Source organism: Mustela nivalis, assembly GCF_964662115.1.
Source record: "Mustela nivalis genome assembly, chromosome: 9".
In the NCBI taxonomy this organism is placed as follows: domain Eukaryota; kingdom Metazoa; phylum Chordata; class Mammalia; order Carnivora; family Mustelidae; genus Mustela; species Mustela nivalis.
In genome coordinates, this window is record NC_139028.1 from 89,301,329 (window position 1) to 89,322,273 (window position 20,945).

The window sequence follows — 20,945 nt, forward strand, 5'->3', positions numbered from 1 at the left end:
CACATACTTCCAAATTACGAACGAGCTTTAGGAAAAGATTTCAGTTCAGCCCGTTTATACACAGCCACATCTCAGAGCTTGGTATTTATGTGTTACCATCAGGACTCCATGCTTCCCTCTGTTCTTGGCTCATGGGGGTAGCCATGATGTCTCAGCTGGGTCTTTCCTGCCTGTTAAATATCTACTGCACTGAGCATTCTCCAAGCTCCCAGCAAGTTCATTAGTTACCTGAAAATACCTACCTCATCTGTCATCAACACTCAAATGGCCTGCGGGATTTTTCATTTCCACTCCATTTTCCAAACCCTTCCTAGCATTTACCTCCCACATCTGGAATCAATCCTGAGCAGAAGCAAAATGCTGAACGGTTGGGCTCCTCCCAGGGCCGCTTTTCTCCAGAGGAGTGACAAGAATATGTTGTGTATGAATTAGCCATTCTCTTCGCGAGGAAACTGCCACGGCAGAGGCTGCCTTCTTGCATTCTAATTTGCTCATATACACGCTCTGTCTTTACTTGTTGAAGCAAAATATTTAGTTCAACATTTGCAGTCATTAGAGCCTAAAAACACCAAATTTTAAAACTAGATTTATTTGAGTTGTAAATTGTGAGAATCCTTTAAAAATACCTCAGCTCGTTATCCTTTTATCTGTCTCTGTAGAAAAGATTTGAGACGGAGGCTTAAGAAAACATCTCTGACTTTCAAGTCTCCTGCCGCTGCCCCCGACACTGTTTCTGTCTGTCCGAAACCCACTCTAGGGAGAAAAAAGACGATCAGTTTGCCAATTACAAGGAATTCAATTTCAAGAGTGACTTAAACATTTGATTTTATGCTATTTTCATAGGCCAACTTCATAGACTTCTAGAATTCCTTTCAGGGGACAACCGTCAGATCTTCGTGAAGGAACAATAGCTAATTTAAATTTTTCTTTCTTTTTGGGGGAAAAGGGGAGTAGGATTGAATAGGAAAGGTGTCCTCAAGATTCTCAATTCCAGACATCTATTTCTGAGAATATCTTCATGAAAGAAAAAATTAGTAACAATAAAAATTGCTTTCTGAAAATATGTGTATGTAGTAGATGAAACAAGTCTCTCTCTTGATTAGGGAAACTGTTATTTTAGGAACACAGCACATCCTGTCCTTAATTTCAAATAACCAAAAGATTTTTTGTTTTGTAGTGCCAGAGGAAGCACAGTAAGAAAACTCTAAGATTTAGCCCTCAGCACCTGCAGGGAGATTATCTAGGCTGATGAAGTAAAATATTGCTATGGCTAATAGCAAGTTACAAAACAGGAGAGAGAAAATAATGAAAGGCAACCGGGAATCTAGCAGAGGCCGTGATTTAAGACTGCGAATCTAGGCATTTTGTTCGGCTTTCTTTAAGGTCAATAACTGAACCATGACAAGATTTTTAAACAGACTCCGTTGTAAACAGTTTTGAAGTGCCCATCCTCTGCCGTCACCGTGCGAAGGCTCTGCTCAGCTGTATGAAACCCACCATGCAAGCCTAGCACACGCACTAGGCACTGCGGGGGAATGCAAATGAACCGCCAGACCTTTTTTACTCAATTGGGCAAGCAAGGGTGAAACTCCTGAGAAAGCAAATCCAACCTCCGGATCCAGGGAACAAAAACAATGTGAACAGTAAGCTCTTTGAAAAGAAAACTGCTTCCCTATGGTAGAAAATAAGGGGGAAGGGGGCCCATGCAGGGAGCCCAGCAAGAGGGGAAGGTGGGCCCTAGGGAGTGTGATATTACACAGAAACATAATGGGTTGACTGCATACTTGTCTAATTACTAGAGCTATTAAAATCTCTATAATTTAGATTCAGGCAAAAAAAAAAAAAAAGGCTTGTATAAATGCACACACATGCTCCTGATTGAATTTTATGAATCCACCCCTCTTGATTCTAAAAGGATACTATCCTGCTGTGTCCATGTGGCTGCTAAACCTGAGTGACCTTCTCCTCCGCTCCCGGCCCTGCCCCTGGCCCCCAGACTAGTGTACTCTGTTACTGTAATAAGCAGTTAGGTTAGATAAGGCGCTGGGTGACGGGATCATCTGTGTTGAAGCCGAATTATAATGCCTCGGTCAACGGATTTAATCTAAACCAAATGCTCTGGGATTCTGTACGCTCAGGGAACAGAAGAAAATATAAGTTTTATATTTGCCCAAGTTCAAACAGAGAGCAGACGGGGAGATTCCAGAAGCTGAGAGAGTGGTAGCAAAAAATATGTTGTTTCTCCTCTGTTCAACCAAAGGAATAGATAGGGTATACTTTGTATTCACTTCTTTTCTCTCTCTCCTGTGCATTTTATTTTCTCTTGACACCAAGGAGGATCATCTGCCTAATGCCAAACTAAACTTGATCAAACAAATACTTAGTACATAGTAGGTGCTCAATAAATAAACACTTCTTGAATGAGTGAATGGACAATGGTTAGTATAGGGGTTTAGTGCCCATGCTTTTAGCCTCAGGCATCATTCTGCTCTTCCTCAGCTGTGAGACCATGGGCAGTTTATTTAACATCAGTGCCTGTTTCCAGATCTGCAAAATGGAGCTAATAATACACATGATAATAATACACATGAGGACCAAACAGGTTAATAAATGTCATGAGCTAGCATAGTGCCTGATACATAAAGGGTAGCTTCCTAGCTAATATTTACTGCCTCTGGTGCCTGTGTTCCCACCCACCGGGCAATACTTGCCCTCCTGACAATCTTGGTAGCGAAGCTGGGGATGGTGGCAGGGATGACAATTTGCTGAGACCCCAGGAGACATAAATATAAACTCAATAACATTTCGAAAGACATCTCAAAATTTACTCTTTGCATCTGTCAGAAGCTAGCATATCTTAAAGTTGAGAGGCTTCTGCTGAATGAGATGATATCTTGATGATATCTTCTAGTCTATATTCAAGACACAGAAAGAATAGGTGAGTTTCCCCAGACCACACAGCCTGATGAGGAGAGCAGAGATAATTCTTATCTACTACCTCCAAGTCTACTGCTCTCTTCCCCAAACTCTTTCAAAGAATGCTGCCCAAAGTAGCAAATTACAGTTATTATCCTCTGCAAGCAATATTTTTTATATCACCACTCACTTATTTATTCACTCAACAAAGATGTTTTGACAACTATATGCATTTGAATATCTATTTGTTCAGCTACTTTCTATCCCTTTACCCCGTGTTCTTTCCTTCAAAACATTTATCACTAGTTGTTATCCTATTTTTTGTTTCTCATTTTTATTGACTGTGCACCTTCCCCAAGTCAGTAAGGTCCATGAGAACTAAGATTCTTTCTCATTCAGCATCATAGGCCCAGTCCCCAAAATGGTGTTAGTGTATCACAGAACTTCCATTAATAGATGTTACATAAATAAATGATGCCAATTTCCTCTAGATTTGGGGTATTCCTTGCTTTTCAAATTCTTAAGTAAACTATAGTCATATAAAAGTATGTTCTCAGCACCTCTTTAAAATAACTTTGCTAACTTTCAACTGAAGCACCTGTCTTCCCCTCCTATACTGAGGATCAGAAGGTCCCTTCTCCCTAATTTATAAGGATGTCATGTAACCCCTCCCCCACTGGCTACAAGAAGTTCTGAATTGCCTTAAGCTGTACACACGAATTAGAGAAACTTGAAATTTTGATGCATTAAAGCCTAGGGAGTGGTGACCTCTCACTTCTAGCATCCGAACACTCCTCTTCATTTCAGCATTAACATTCTGTAAAATAAAATGGTTGATTTTGAATTCTAAGTCTGTGATCTCATTCTTTCCCCTACAATAGTCCAATGATACTTTTTAGTACACTTACTTCTTTTATATCCACATGAAATCTATGCCTAATTTGAAGACTATTCCTTTCTTCAGGAAAAAAAAAAAGGGAAAAATTTTTTTCTACACTTTATCTCATCTGATGCTAAAAACAACTTCTGGGGGGGAGGGTTGGAAGGAAATATTAGTATTCTCATGTCATTGTTGAGAAAATAGATATGTCCCATGGGTAGTATGAAGCACAGCCAGAGTCGAAATGTGGCTCCTCATTTGATACTGAAGAAAGATTTAATGAGCACCTACTGGTGTCCAGGCACTGTGCTAGGCTCTGGGAACAAAGCAGAGAACGGACAGAGCAGCTTTACAGCGTGTCTTGGACTCCTAAATCTAGACCTTTTCAAATCTGGGAACTCTAGCCAAGGACAGTGGCATTAAACCATAACTCAATATATTTTTCATATAAAAATGTAACAGTTTAAGGTCATTTGTAAACAACACCTCAAAGAGTGTTCAAAGTCATTTTAACCTCATTTCTGACTGAGGGTACAGTTAGTTTTGACTAAATTAAACTGAAGTACATTTATAACAGACTCAGAATGAAATGATCCAAAAGTTATCTGCATATTTGGAAACATCACCATCTTCTATATATGTGCATAGTACAGCAGTGGAGCGGGCTGGGTGTTCTGATCCAAGGTACCCTATTTCTCTGCGGCTGGGTAGCCGCGATTTCCAGGCAGACTCCAGACGTCTGAGACTGCTCTTCTGTGGAGGTTCTGCTCAGGGCTGCCAGGCCTGTCAGCGATCCCTATTATTCTCCTGACAGACAAAAGAGAAACAGCGTGTATTCCCTTCTGCCTCTAAGAGTAGCAAGTAAAATGGCTTTGTGATCTTAAGAAATGTTGACTTAATTAGCTTTTTCCTTCCAGGTAATAAGTGGTTTCTCCAAGGAATGCCCCAAATTAACAACACTGAAGTTTATATTTCCTTCCCTTTTCCCATTTAAGATTCATAGATGTAAAAACTATACTCAAAAATGGTAAGAAATCTTCATGGTTTATTGTTTTTGAGTATAACAAGATAAATTACAACAGTTACAGTTACAGAGTCTGCTTCATCTGACATGTATTTTAAAATTTTCCATTGAGAAGTATAGATCCAATGTCCCCTAAACCTTAAAGAATATTGAAATTAGAAATATCTTATATCAGAAGTTCTTTATGTGAAAGTTCACAGATGTTTTTCAAGTAGGTCTGAGAACTCCATGAAATAGTAAGAAAGAAAAAAAAAAAGCTTTGTTTTGTACGTGCATTTTGTAAGCTTCTGGCTTTTCAAGTGGTTCTCAGAGATAGTACATGAACCAAAACAGTTTGAGAACTCCTTTACAAAGTCTGTTGATGTTTTAAATGTTGTCCATTCAGATATAAGTAATTTCACATCATTTTAAGATTTGGGGGGAACATCTGGCCAGCTCAGTTGGTAGAGCATGTGACTCTTACTCTCAGGGTTGAGAGTTCAAGCCCCACACTGAGTGTAGAGCTTACTTAAAATCTTTTTACTTAAAACCTTTTCTTTTTTTAAATTTGCATTTTAAACTAAAATATATAAATAATCACAAAAGATGTTTTTGAGACTATAAGATGCCTAGTTTACACTATCACATTTATTTCATTTGTGCAATTTTGAGAAGTGTTTCTTGCCTCTGAAAAGCAGAAAGGACGATCCAACTATAACTCGATTTCATTTGGCTCCTGAACATCTGACTGAAATGAAGTTCTATAAAGCAGACCCTCTCTCCCTACTGTACTGTCGTAATTTCAGTTTGTGGTCTAGCATGAGAGGGGAGGATGGCATCACCTCACTTTCCCATAACACTGCTCTTGCAGTGGGACTCCATTAGCACGGAGTCTTTGTGGGCAGAGCCCTGGCCCAAGTAAATGAAAAACGAGGGTCTCTGCCCTCCAGGCACTTGCTACCTAGTTGGGACAAAACATGTGTTCAATATATATGCAACTTTTTCCAACAGGCCTCTCTATAGACTGGAAAGACTAGACAATATAAACAAGATCTCATTAAAATATAAAGTCTCTATGGCTAATGCTGCCTTTGACTATGACATGTCTTCTTATTAATTTATAAATATCTTATAGCTGATTTATCTGTGTTGGTAATTCTTCAAAATCAGTATGTGAAAAATTCAGTTACTTTGAAAAATAAACTTTAGGATTAAATTTCTAAATGAACCACACAGATTTCTTTTATAGAAGGGGACTTTCCTAAATTTGAGTCTTTGGCAATCTAAATAATTGACCTTCCTATCACAGCCTTTGGTTTGCAAGTAGATGAAGAAAGTCTTCTTTCCTATAAGAGAGAAAAAGAGAAATATATGTCTACATGTACATACATATACTTATTTATACACACACACACACACACACATGAAGTTCAATAGAAGTTGCTATCTTAAAAATATTTATCAGAATAGGTACATTAAAACTTGATAAGGTTTGTAAAATTTATAGAGGCATTCCCTTCAAGGCCTGATGTGAGTTATGAAATCTAATTTTGTTTTCATAGCTCTGTGATAAAATTTTATCAATGTTATAAAAAGGGGTCTTTACTAAGACTGACCGGAAATCTGAACTATCTGGCCAGGCAATAAAAACACATTCCTTAGCTGCAAAGTGTCAGACAAGCAAGGTGTAACTGAAATTGATCGATAAGTCTTCCTTTTACAGTTGAGTGCATTCACTTTACCTCATAGGATAATAGTTTTTTTTTTTTAATGGTTTTTCCATTAATATCAGACTTCAGTGTTAGTAAGAAACAAGAAAGACATAAAAGGGAGAGAGACATGCCATCAAGAAAGAATGTTGTGATCTTTAATGGTAGAGCACTTGAGCTCAGAGGAAGTGCTTGTGTGGGGTGAGGGGTGGGACTTTTGTTTCAGACTGTTATGGCTTGAATTGTGTCCCCTCCCCTCCCCCCCACCCACAAATTCATATATCAAAGTCCTAGCCCTCAGTATCTCAGAATGTGTTCTTGTTTGGAAATAGGGTCTTTGCAGATGTAATTAGTTAAGATGAGGTCATACTGGAGTAGGGTGGTCCCAATCCAATATGGCTGGCATCTTTATAAAAGAGGGAGATTTGGACATAGGCACACAGGGTGTCATGTCATGCGAAGATGAAGGCAGAGATTGGGGTGATGATTCTATAAGCCAAGGAACAACAAAGATTGGAAACTACTCGAAGCTAGAGCAGAGGCATGGAACTGACCATTCTGTTAGAATGTGGGAACAAAACCTAGAGAGGGAACAAAACCTGCTGCCAACTTGATGTTGGCCTTCTAGCTTCTAGAACTGTGAGACAAGAAATTTCTGTTCTATAAGGCACCCAGTTTGTGGTACCTTATTACAGCAGCCCTAGCAACTAATACATGGGGGAAATACAGCTACTGGGGTAAAGAAGACCCCAGATGTCTTGCTCTGTCCTGAAAAGTAGGTGAAGGTCATTCCCACACATATGGCAATGCCCCTCCTATTGTGGGTTGGGCTTCCAAGTGTAGCTGACTCTGCATAACTTAGTTGTCTTCACGGAAATCTTCCAAACAGGCAGTGACCAAACCATTACTCCTTGAAGCCATCCAGTAATCTCACTTTCAGAGTCAGTAACCTAATATGAGTAACCTGAAATGCCTACAGGTTTTGAGGTTCAAAACCCAGCTCTGCCTGGTGGCTTTTTTAAAATTTATTTTTTATTATTTTTTAAATTTTAACTCCAATATACTTAACATACATTGTTATATTAGTTTTGAGTGTACAAAATAGAGATTCAACAATTCCATATATTACCCAATGCTTATCACAATGAGTGCACTCCTTAATTTCCATCACCTATTTCATCCATCCCCCCACCATCTTTGGGCAAGATATTTCACCTTCCTCATTTGTAAAATGCCCAAAAGTAGAAGTAGAAAAAATATCTACTTCCAAGGGTGGTCATATGTATGGAATGAAACAGATGACAACAGTGTAAAAGTCCAATATGGTACCTGACATGTGTAGACATTCTACCAGCATGAGTGCCCTTCCGCTTCAACATTTATGATCTCATTGTTCTGTATACCAAATACAAAACAACCTGCCCAATAGTGCAAGAGGCAGGACTCAATTCAGGCCTCTGACAGCACATACAAAGATCCTTCCCTGGAAAGAATCACCTCCAGCCCTTGGCCACCACTAAGCTGTGCCTCAGCGTCCCTCTGTTGCTCTGGTGAAATCTGGACAGGGCTTCTGAGGGTGAAGATCCTCAGGTCCTAGTGAATACCTATAACAAGGCCTTACCAAGCAGATGGACAGGCTTCCTGGGGTCAGCTGGAATTCTGGCTGTCACAATTCTTGTTGCTCAATTGTATCTCACAGCTGAATCAGAATCAGACTTTTAAAGTTGGGTGGAACTTTAAAGATTCAAGAGTCTACTTTCCTTATTTTATAGAAGGGATAGCAGTAGTTCGATGGGCCCTTGGCCAGTTAGCATGGAACTCACTGGTCTTACAAGCCACAGTCTAATATTCCTTCCATTCTATTATGCGCCCAGTAATTAAATGTTAGCCCGGGAAAGGAGGAACCAGAATAGAGCCAAAGCTATGCAAAATATTCTCAGAATAAACTTTACCATTGTAGAGAAATGTGGCTTTAGTGGAATCAAGGTCCTTCCTAGCTTTATGATGTTTAGAACAAGGCAAGGTGAAAGTCAATTTCAAAATGGTGCAGCAAATGCCATTTAGTAAAGGGATGGGAGTACATCAGTCCTTTTTAATACGTACTCTGGAGGTGAAGGTTGTTCATCTCAGTCCCCAGCACTTAGTAGCCCCTGAAGGAGCCCATGGCAGTTTCTGAGTAGGCAGAGGAGGTGAGGAGCAGTGACCTTTGTTTGGAAATCTCCTAAATTGGCTGACTCCCATTTACATGCTGTTTCTGTCAGTCTGGGTCACTTCTATGTCACTAAGTAAATATGCTGGAAATTATTACTATTTCAGACAAATGTTTAACTATTCTCAGATTATCTATGACACCACAGGCCAAAGTCACAGCAATCTAACCTGGGAGTGAGTTTACTTTACTTCATGATTTATGGAATGAGAATTCTAGGCGCTCTGTGGGACTAATTTAATACGAAACATTCAGATGTCTGTCTTATAATGCTATTCATCTTTCCTTAGCCTGCCCGCACCAGGGGGCATGTGGTTCAGAGAGCAGGCTCTCCCTTCTCAGCCACAAATCATCACACTTGTGAAAGGGGGTGACATATCGTCCCTTGCAAGCAGGCTGCCTGCAGCAGAGGCGGCTGAGCAGTTAAGGGTTCATCTGGGCACTGATGGGAGAACCCTCCATCAGACCTCAAGAGCATTTTGAAAGTTACAGTTGGAAAAGAAGGGATCATGATCAACCTTGTTCTGGTTTTCCTTGTGATGAAGGAAATTTAGTCAGGCTATATTGTCTTAAGACTTGTTTTATAAGAGGTTTATGTGGTATTTTACGGATTGATGTGATAATGTGTGTCTTAGCTCAGGTTGCTACAATGAAGTACCACAGGCTTATAAACAACAGAAATTTATGGAACCGGGATGTCTAAGATCAGAATGCCAGCATGGTTATGTTCTGGTGAGAATCCTCTTCTGTGTTGCAAACTACTGACTTCTCATTGTATCCTCATAAGGCAGAGAGCAGAGCAGATGAAGGAAACTCTCTAGTGGCTTATAAGGGCGCAAATTCCATTCATGAGGGCTCCATCCTCGTGACGTCATTTGCTCCTAATCACACTGCGGCACAGGGTTTCAACATATAAACCCTGTGGGAACACCTTGTTCAAAACAGTGCATGTGAAGAGAAGAAAATTCTACAAAAAGTCTAACTCTGATTCAATGTGTATATTTAAAAGCAGATTTTTAATCAATCAATTACCCTAAATCTTACATTCACTTAACAAATATTCATTAAGGCCTGCTATAGAGTAAGGAATATCCACACCTGGAAATACAGGTGTGAACAAGCCTGGCTTACCTTCAAAGAGCTTAGAGACAAGTGGGAGAAAAAAAAGACATCAACAGTGAAAAGTGGCAAGCAAAGAGGGCAGAGGGAGCACATGGAAGTTTCTAACAGACATGAGTGTGGGGAGTGGTCAAGGACAATTTCCCAAGGAGAAGAAAGGCGCAAAGGTGTGGAAATGAGAGAGAACACACAATTTGAGGGGGCGGGGTACTGAGGGAATGTCTAGGATGAAAGGGGTGTAGATCTCTGTGAGCAAAGGATGAGAAAACAGAGACCACAGGGCTCGTGGACACGATAGTCCCAAGGGTGTTGGGTTTGCTCTTTACTTTGATGACAAAGGTGGGGGTAGGGCACTGCTGAAAGATTTTAAGCAAGAACAACATGGTATGATTTTCATTCTCAAAAAGTGATCTTGGCTACGACTTGGATTAAAAAAAAATTGGAGAGGAAGAAGGCTGGGGTTGTACATTGGCTGGTTAAAAAAAATCAGGATCAGCCGTGTGGGCAATGCTGTGGCAGCAGTAAGATAGTGTAAGTAAACAACTTCAAAAGACTCAAAAATCCCACAGATGAATCCCTTTTATTCTTCCTAACAACAGTTGGAAATTGGTGCAATGAAAATTGCCCTTTGTCGTTGAGTCATTTCCTGAGCGAGGACCTGGAGTGCAGGACACTCCTGATGCTTTTACATGCAACCACTACCCTGTGCCTCACTGCTGGCAAGGACTCCTCCCCGAGAAGCCTCTTAAGTACCCAGCTCCAAATCCATATCTAGTTGTGGCCCAATCAACTTTTGCATGGGAACTGGGCATTATCTAACAGATAATACTACTCCGTGGGTGTCCTGGATCATAGCAAGGATTTACGACTCAAACCCAGCAGACCACTGTCAAGCCCACTGAGCAGAACTCACATTTCAGCCTTGAGAATGTTGTTGGCCAGGTTCACCTTGCAGAGTGGAGGGAGGGGGAGAAAGGGTAATAAAAAATCAAAATCCACAATGGAATTCAGCCTATCAAAATGACTGCATGAAATAAGAGTCAAGAAAAGGTCTGATAAAGGGTTGGCACTCTGAATTGATTTGGGAAAATCATGTGGATGCCAGAGTGCCTTGAGTTTTAGATGCCAGAACATCCCTGCAAGATCTGCTTCCCCAGAAGGAGTTGGTTGTATTAAGGAGTATAATTTGTGAGTCCATCTGGTATCCTTCCTGATATCATAACCAAAGGCACAGATTCCAACCTCAAATTTGTCTTGCCTATATAGCAAAGATCTCCCCATCAAGGCCAATTTTGAGGATGTACCCAAGGGCAAGCCTCTCAGTGACTAAAGAGAAATAGTGACTGCCTAGATCATTCCATTGTTAATCCCTCCATGGTGAAGAGAGAAAAGGACCATAGCAATGGCAGAACAATGGTCTATACCAAAAATGTCCTAGACCCCCAAAAGGCAGCCCTGTCGACAGCTTCCTGAGGAAACCAACCCACACCCGTCACTTCAATAGGCAAGCTGTGCTTTGTATCATGTGATCTCTGATACCCTAATCTAAAGGAATGAGTAAATGGCTGACCTCTGGCCATTCAGTCTTCCATTAAAAGACACAAAGAAAGTAATTCAGATGGTAGAGTGGCCCTGGAGCCAAAAGAAATATAAAGAGAAGGCAGGAAACAGAAGCCGCGAATGAGCAGAGCAGACAAGTAAGCATCTTAGTGTAGAGCAGAAGTCTGTGGAGAAGTAGAAAGTTCACAGCAGAAGCAAGAAGCAACAAGAAACAACCAAGTTACCAAGTTAAGAGCAGGAATAGTAGACTGCTGGGTGGCCGTGTGGACAAAGACTGGCCTTGCATCTTGAACAGAGTCTGCTGGGCTTCCCTTGTTGTACAAGGGTCTCTGGTCTGAGAGACCACCAAGGAGCCAACACCGATGCAATTGCATGAAGGTTTATTTAACAAGCTTAAGCTTGGGCCCAAGTATACCTGACACAGTGGAGTAGGAACTCGGACCCCGAACCAGATTACAGTCAGAGTTTTTAAAGGCAGAGTAGGGGTGGACTCAGCAGTGGGTGAGGACAAGGGATTGGGGATGATGTAAGTCTCTAAGGAATTTTGGAAGCAAGGTCTCTAGGACCTTGAGGGGCTAGCTATTGTTGGAAGAAAGGTTATTTATTACCAGTAATAAAAATCTTCTCGTGAGACCCTTTAGATGTATATCAGTGGGTCATATGCTTGGGAATGATTTCTGACACCATCTTGGAGGTTTAGAGATAAAGTTTCCTAAAGGAATTATTAAAGTAGACTTACAGGATCCTGGTTGGACCTGTCGGGGTAGGGGGTCAGTCCGGCTAGGATTGTCCTTAGCAAAACCTCAAGGTGAGGGCAGTTGAGTCTCCAGGGGAGAGCCACTCTGTCTGTTTCAAGGGCTTGTCAGTAGGTAAGGAATTTTAATGATTTTCTTCTGCCTCTATTTCCCACATCACCCTGTGCATTCTTACTTCCTTCTTAATCCTCTCAAAAAATCTCCATCACTAGAGCTAAACCGAGTATGTTCTGTAACTAGTAACCTGAGAAAGCTTAATTTAATGCACAATACTTAATCCAGTTTTCATGTTAGTTCCCTTTAATGGTTTCTCACTGCACTTAAAATAGAAAAATCCAACTCCTTAGCATGATCTATAAGGCCCTCCACAATTTCATGCCCACCCCTCCCACCTAACCTTATGGCTCTTAATCCAACGTTCTAAGCCAAGTGTCCAAGTAATCACACAACTTTGCATGCCCAGCACCCAGAACAGAATAGAACAGAGAGTGCCTGGAGATAGATAGACAGATATATGAATTAGTTCTTCAAAGAACTATTTTTCTTTGTATTTTCTGTCTTCTACAGTATCTGTCTCCCAGCCTATATGGATTTCATTTAGGGAGCAAGAGAACTGTTTTGAAAATTAATTTTTCTAAGAGCACTTGTCATTGAACTGAAATAATATCCTGTGGAATTTCACACTCTTAGATGAGTCTGCCAGGGATGTGGGTGGCTCAGGCTTCCATGTTAACTAGATTTAGAGCAAGCATAAAGAGGTTCTGCCTCCCCTTCCCCAGCAAGCAGCTCCCTCAGTTAGGAAAGGGTCCCTTCGGCAAATAAACTCCCATCCTTGTTCTAAAGCACTCTCTTTTTGTACATATAAAAATGTACAAGAAAATTCCAAGAAGCTTGCTTTTCTTCCCCACCTTCAAAATTACTCTGCTCCTCGATATGTGCACCATAGTCCAGACATTATTCCTGTGACCTTTAAAATAGCAAGATGTTATCAGCATTGAAGCCAGCTTAATTAACATGGGAAGCTCCACTACCTCAGACTCGCTTGCTTTGCCTTCAATGTCTGGGTCCTGGTTACAGTGTCTGGGTGGTTGGTCCTGACCCAGGAACATTTCCATTATTTCTTCAGCAAATAGTGATAAGAAAATGTGAGGACGTTGGGACTCAAGCCATCACACATGCAGCAAGTGCTTCCTTGCCTTCATACTCCAGTATTCTTGAAACTGGTCCTTGTATGGGCCTATTCAGCTAGAGCGGCCTCACCCTGGTTGAACAGCCATTTTGTTGTTTATACATAAAAACTTAAACTGACCTTGCCCACCCCTCCCCACCCCCCACCCCCCGCCTGGGGAACTTACTTAAAAGCAAGTCCGGGAAACCAGTCCCAGGTAACAAAGCCCAAATACATGGGTGGGTCAGGTCAGGTGGAGATAACAGCCCGAATGCAGGGATGGGTCAGGCCAGGTGGGGGTATCAAATCGGTGGGGGCGCATACTGTCTCCCTAGCTACCAAGGAGTATGGGCCCCGCCCCTTGGGTGCCCTTTGGGCGCCAATTCTGACCAAGGTGATAGGCTAATTCAAATATCTACGATAGGGTAAATTGTAATTCAATTGGTCACTTATGTGTGACCTAGCAGGACTGTGTAGCTTTCTCTGTGTTACAATCTTATTGGTCACCTGTGCATGGCCAGGCCCAACCACATGGCCTTTGCCCTTAAAAGCTAGTCTGTAAAGAAGAGAGGGGTCACCTCTTTGCAAGAGACGGCCCTGGCCAGTCAGTTTGATTCTCGATGCTCGGCACAAAATAAAGCTTTACTTGACCTTCACTTTTTATCAGTCTCGCTCCTTTGACCATGGACCCAACAGTCCTCAGCACATGCCCAGCTGATGGTCACAACATTCCTGGCCGAGCTCCTCAAAGTGTGGTCAGCTAACTGCTCGCCATCCCTGGGGCTTATCAAATGCAGACTGCCTGACCCACCTCAGGCACACAGAATAAGAACCTCTGTGATCAGCCTGGGGCTGTGTTTTATCAAGCACCCCAGTGAAACTTGGAGAATCATACTAAGGAAGCAGCCCTGCTGCTCCACAAATTGCTCCAGGAAGGATTGTTTTCAAAATAAAAGTGGGAATTTAAAGGCCCTTAGAAGAGAAAAGCATGGAAGACTGAGAAGACCCACAGGCAAGGAGAGAGAAGAAAGGAAGGAAGAGGGCAAAGTGGTAGAAATGAAAAGAGTGATGTAATCTGAACTCATACTTTGGGAGTGCCAACCCTAGAAGCTCTGGAAGATTCCCTCCTCTCTTCCATTCTGGTCCAACCAAGTCTGCTGGGTTACTTATGGAGAGTATGCCTTTGAGAAATTTCCTCTAAAATACAGCTGCTGGTGGTGGCACTTAGAGTCTGACTGCCCAGCTGCCTCAGTTGGTCTGACAGAGGTGACACCTTGAGAATCCACACCTGGCCAAACTCCCAGTATTCTTCCCCAGGTTCAAAACTTCTAGGACTGAAAAGCCAGGACCTAATGGATCTAGTGGTTGACTGAACCTTGTATCTACCCTTAAACCAGGACAGGAATTCAAGCCGACCAGGAGAGATAGCATATCCAATTCAGAATCCCCATTGTACTTGCCATATAAATACAATTTCTTGTCTTCTTTCTTTCTCCCTCCCCCGACCCAGTCACACCATGGGCGTAAGCATTTCCTCTCCCCTCATATATTCCTATTTGCACATATGGTACAGGGTGACAGCCTACTGATAGTAGTTTCATATTACAGACTCACAGGATGAGGAAAATACTGTAGCTGACAGCAGGAACCCACCATACAACCTTGTTACACAGTCTGACCATTTACTTTCATCAGCACTTACCTGAGTGGTGGTCTTTATTGATCTTCTTTGCAGCTGCTTATGGCCAAGCAGCCCTGATTTATGCCATTTATGCCATTTATGCAGAATTTTAGTTTACTGCATTGAGAACAAACAAAACTGCTGCTCTTTCTGCTTACCTAGCCTTAGGAGGCTTTGAGATGTGTTCAGAAGCAAGAGGGAATTGGAGCCATTGGTTTAATAAAAACAACTGAGGATCACCAATGGGTCCAAATTCCATTCAACTGAGGACATTTGCATCTGATTTGTGATGACCTAGAATAACACAGATCTCTGGGTTTTGATTGCTCTCTTCCAAATGATGCCAGAAAAAGCAAAAACAGAAACAACCGGCTGCCTTGGTGAATCACAAATCTCAATGACACTCAGCACACCTGGGCTATTGTTAAAGATAAGCTCATAAACATAGCAATAGCCACTAGCCGCAATTTCTAAGTGATTCTCTTGTAAAGAGAACAAATTTATTTTTCCCTTTTTGTTGTTTTTTTTGCTTTGCTTCCTTAATCCACACACACAAAAAATTAGTTATTGTGAACAATCAAGAAAGAAATGGAAATTCAGGGTTATTGCTCTAATAAGACTACCTTTGCATTTTGAATCATTACTAATGTGTCCTGTTTTGCAGAACTGACATAAGTACCCAGATAAATGTTTCTTATTTATCAAACACTCTCAGTAAATCTCACAATGTCTGTCAAACTTTTGGGCATGTTATTTTTAGTCAGCTGGCTTAGAAACATGCAGCTTCACCCCAACACGTAATCAGGCAACAAAAGCTAAAGATGGGGCAGAAACATTTAGAAAAGTCCTCCTGAGGACAATCACAGATCCTGGCACTCTGTTGATTAATATCTGGCTCACCTTAAGGATGTTCGTGAACCAGTAGGAAATAAATTTCTGGAGAAGGCCACGGATTGAGGACTATTATTTGAGTACTTAATAATAAATGGTTTCCAGTTGATAGGAAAATATTGAAATGTGACATATATATGAAACTGATTCAAATTAGATAAAAATGTCCCCAAAGGAAATTGCTGGGTTTATTAAAAGCCTAGGGAGGCTAAACAGAATTGCAATGGTCTTACCCTATTGTCCTTGCTGAGGTGGAGAAAGCACTCCCCAGTCCACCTTGTAACCAAGCAAGGAGGAAGGTCAATAATAAGGAAAGAGCAGGGCTGTCCTTGGTCTAAGTTAAAAGCGGCTATGAACTGCCGAGATACCCTGTGCAAGTTGTCGTCCACAAAGCAAGTGTCGCTGCCTCGCTGGTAAAATGTGATGTGTTGATGACTGTTATATTACATCTAAAATCCCATTTACTAGTAATAGAAAAGTTCAGTTAAGAGTTTTGCCTTATGTCTCCTGGTGCTTGATAGAGCGTTGTGTGATATTGCCAATTTTCGCTTCAGGCGTATTCACATGCAAGAGTGAAGACTTCACAAGAATTTGCACATTTGATCCAGGGTGAAATTATGCCATTTTCATAGCAAATCAACTTTTCTTTGGCAGCAAAATGATAGGTACTTTTGCACCCAGAGAAATGTCTTTGTTTTCAAGGAATTTGAGAAAATTAAAAAAAAAAAAAAAGAAAGAAAGAAAAATAAAAAACGAAGTTCTTTGTCTATGGAGATTGTGATGCAGGTGTTTTCAGCAGAGGCCCAGCAGGTAAGAATCCTGTTGTCCTGCTTTCTGACCTGGAGCACTTCCTTAACCTTTCTTATTTTGACTTTCTTCTTAAAAAAAAAAAAAAGAAAGAAAGAAAAAGAAAAATGGGGGTCATATGCAATCTTTCTCTCCTGTGTGTCACAGGCCGTTCTGGGATGCCTTCCCATCTCTAACGTTGTACAACAGTGTCTGCAAAAAGGCAAACTGCTGTGGATGTAACATGTGAAATTTCACCTCAATGTGCTCTCCTTTTAGTGGTGTTGGAAGCAGCAGGAATTTACTCGTGCAGCCCTACTGATTTGCAGACTGGGAGTAAATACTAGGCCTTTTGCAGCGATTACCAAGAGCCCCCCTTAGTAGACATGATCTACTGCATCCCATGAAAGTGGTGGATTGAGGAGTGAGTCAGCTGAGCCATTCTGTACACACCTAGCCAGGTTGCAATTTATATTCAGACAGAGCTGTGAGTGCCTTTCAGAGGAAGAGAGAGAACAGTTCTCTGAAAATTTTCGACCAGGATCAGAAACCAAACTCTGCTTTGTCACTGCTATTTAAAACACCACCACCACCACCACCAACAGATTCTTTCTCCATTGCAGGAAGAAATTAACAGACAGGTTCTGGGGGGAGGTGGGTAGGGAGAGGGTGGGGGGCTTATGGACGTTGGGAAGGGTATGTGCTATGGTAAATGCTGTGAAGTGTGTAAACCTGATGATTCACAGACCTGTACCCATGGATCTAATAATACCTTATATGTTAATTTTAAAAAATTTAAAAAACAACAACAGATGGGTTTTTCTCTTCTTTTCCTATAGTGTTCCTTTCTAAGATTGCTAAGGAGTACCCTTGACTCCTTACGTGACTTTTCTTTTTAACAGTGCATAGATCCTTTCTCTAAATTCTGTGTTGAGGACACAGTCTATGACTCTTGCTTGCTGAGTTTAGTCTGGAATTACCCAGCTTTGCTTTTGGAAACATGTTCTGTAGAGTCCTGCATTGCTACTACAGGCCAAACGGAAGGGAAATTGGAGGAGGAAAGATTGATTCTTGAGGTATTTCATTTTTATTCAGTAAATAAAGGATTTTAACATGAAGGTTTAGAAAATATGGTGGCCAAACTAGGAAAATGTCAGTTTAGGTCAAATTTAGTGTTAGGTGGTCAAACAGTCTATTTTATTATTGAATTACACACACACACACACACACTACTTGCCTCCACTAAATTACATATATAAATACATACAATGTATTTATAACAAGCAAATATAAATTATACATGTTTGTGTGTGTGTATAATATATATATATAATATATAAATATATATATACAAAATATTACTTGCCTCTGCTACATTATAATAATAGTAGTTTCCTGGTTTTATCTGGAAGAAAATATATCTAAGATAGTTATTTTATTGACATTATTTTATCTAGTTTTATTGCCTCTCCAAGAACATATTTGAGGCATCAAATGCCATTCTGTATAAAATGTGGAGGGTAATAACTTTTTTTAAAAGATGCTATACGAAGTTAGAAAGGATGAATAATTGTCATACCATAGCAAGCATGTGACTGTATACACATAGTTTACCCCAGCAAAATACAGCACGAAATGCGATGGCTCTCATAGATATTAACTGTGTAGACGTACCGGGAGTTGCAGCTTGTGAGGTTGTGACATCGCGATGTTTGTGGCTTCAGGGCCCTGCTGCCTTCGGATTCTGGCATAATTTGCCCTGACCTCCATCAGTTGCTTTAACTCTGTTAAAAAGATTATTTTGAGAGACATGTCATGTATTTATAGAAAGTAATTAAAAGTCCAACATGATGAAAACTCAAAGATCCCTCAGAAATCCTTGACTCCCACCCCTGGACACTCTCATTACACACTTGACTTGCTTATCACATCAGATACGTGTTAACATTCTTTGGATTTCTACAGAATGGCATTTCTGGAGAGGGCTTCCTTCCAGGCTTTGTACAAAGCCTGAATTGGAGGCTAACCTGGAAGTGGTCTAGAAGTTGAACCCAGTGAAAAGACGGTAAACACAGTAGTGTGAGCAGTGTTCTAATTCGATGACGAATGGCGTAAAGCACTCTTTTAATTTTGTTGGGGGTTTCTGTGAAAGAAATCATTCTAACAGTATCTGATTTGTTTTGCCAAAACAAATCCATTTTTCAAAAACCCAGTGTGATCCTTTGATGACTGACTTTCACATGCTAAATGTTTTTACACTATAGTATATAAAATAAGTTATAGAGTGGTTAGTATTGAAACTCCCAGGCCAGGCTGCCTTATTTTCTACCACATAGTTAAGCCAGTAGGTCACAGCAAAATTTTGAGTGGAATGATTAATTTGTAAATAAACACATAAATACATGTGTGTGTAAGTGTGTGCTAGTAGTCTTTCTCTCTTCTTTTTTTAAAACATCCTGAATATTTAGATTTCTACTTAATAATTATTTCTAACTTAATTATTCCAGGAGAAACAGTAAATGGCAACTCATATAGTGAAATAAATTTCTTTTTTTTTTCCTCCTTTTTAAAAAAAGATTTTATTTACTTGACAGAGAGAGAGTAGGCAGAGAGGCAGGCAGAGAGAGAGGAGGAAGCAGGCTCCCCACCAAGCAGAGAGCCTGATATGGGGCTCGATCCCAGGACCCCAGGCTCATGACCTGAGCCAAAGGCAGAGGCTTTAACCAACTGAGCCACCCAGGCGCCCTGTGAAGCAAATTTCTAAAGAACAGCTTAAACTTTTCTATCAGTCAGATTTCCTAGAATACATATCACCCATGGAAAAGAACTTAAGACAACTAGGGAAAACCGCTAACCTTTTCACCAGGAAGGTAACATGGGAACCTACTTTCTGAGGAAAAGAATCGACTTTCACATCATAGTAATCCATGTGGTCACAGAACTGAAGATGTAAAAATAAACGTTTGTCTACACAGCCTTGTCCTTTGACCACAAAGCTAACGTGGAAGAAAATGATAGGGAAAGTAACATTGGCATTTCTTGTTTTCTCTCTCTCCTTCAGTTTTTCTTGGTAACAAGCTTGCTTCTGGCAAAGGGGCCTACATTTCTCTCTGTGTTTTGGATATCCTTTTGGCCAGTTGTCTGAGGCATAGTTAGCTTTATTTATCAGAAAGGCCCAAAGAACACAATGAGGCCAGGAGGGAAGGGGCCAGGCAACAGAAGACCATCCTAAGAGTATAAAAAATTAAGCATAAACAATGAAGAAAATGGGAAAGTTCTTCCTACTGCACCACTTGTTTGTTTACTATTCAATTGTACTGCAATATTTCAAGTGTGTTCATATTCCTAATTAGACTGAAAACTCTTTTGGGGAAGGAACCTTGGCTTATATTTCTTTTATAAGACTACATAGTGTGGGAACACAGAAGACTGTCAACTAATACTTGCTAATGATAAGAACCCCCAAATCGGTGTGTTCCTCTATGTATAATGAGGGTCACCAAGAGCTGGGGAGGTGGGTAATGGTGAGTGGTGAGGACAACAGCCTAGAAAGAATACAAAGATTAGAGCCTCTTCCTTTATGTAGGATGGCACTGGAAGAATAGTTGTGGCATCCCTGACAGCAGGGCTAGACATCCCAGTAAGTCCTTGTCTTCCTACATTTCAGTCTTATTCCTATACTTTTGTTCTGCGCTAAATGTAAAGATATGATTGCAGCTGTCTTAAAGGTTTCTGTACCTTACATATAACACAGTAATAACAATTTTATGGTGACTTTTAAGAAGAAATAATCTAGTATTTGTTCTTTTAGGGATCCCAGGTGATTCACTTCCTAATCTTTTGATTTCTTTTAAAGTGATACCATGTTCTTCAGAATTCCTAAAAATTACGTATTCATTAATGTATACCTACCCCCAGAAAGGGGCTTTAAATACCTCAGGCAAACAAGGTAAAGAACAAAAGTTGGTTTAATAACAAATATATGTTCCTTTGCATTTCTATTACTTCTAAAATGAGCATATACATTATTATTATTAAAAAAAGAAATCTGCAGGGACAGCTGGGTGGCTCGGTCTGTTAAGCATCTGACTTGGGCTAACGTCATGATTTCAGAGTCCTGGAATCAAGCCCCCCTTTGGGATCCCTGCTCAGCTTAGACTCTGCTTGTCCCTCTCTGTCTGCCCCTCCTCCCCCTGCTCATGCACAAATAAATAAATAAATAAAAATCTTTTAAAAATATCTGCAAACTGTATAGTTGCAATTAATAA

General features: G+C 40.7%; 1 protein-coding gene across 3 annotated transcripts in view; it reads right to left on the bottom strand.

Moving 5' to 3' along the window:
• Positions 1-20,945, bottom strand: part of LOC309873363 (doublecortin domain-containing protein 1-like) — a 232,498-nt gene that overhangs the window by 34,520 nt on the left and 177,033 nt on the right. For 2 of the 3 annotated variants that reach the window (XM_082748858.1, XM_082748857.1), the window contains exons 23-24: positions 18,352-18,461; positions 4,822-6,145 (exon numbers count right to left, since the gene is read on the bottom strand). In XM_082748858.1, coding sequence (XP_082604984.1) covers positions 6,083-6,145; positions 18,352-18,461 — 173 coding nt within the window. In that variant the 3' untranslated portion in view covers positions 4,822-6,082. Of the gene's footprint in view, positions 1-4,821; positions 6,146-18,351; positions 18,462-20,945 lie in introns of those variants that run through there. The other variant, XR_014316312.1, reaches the window with a different exon arrangement.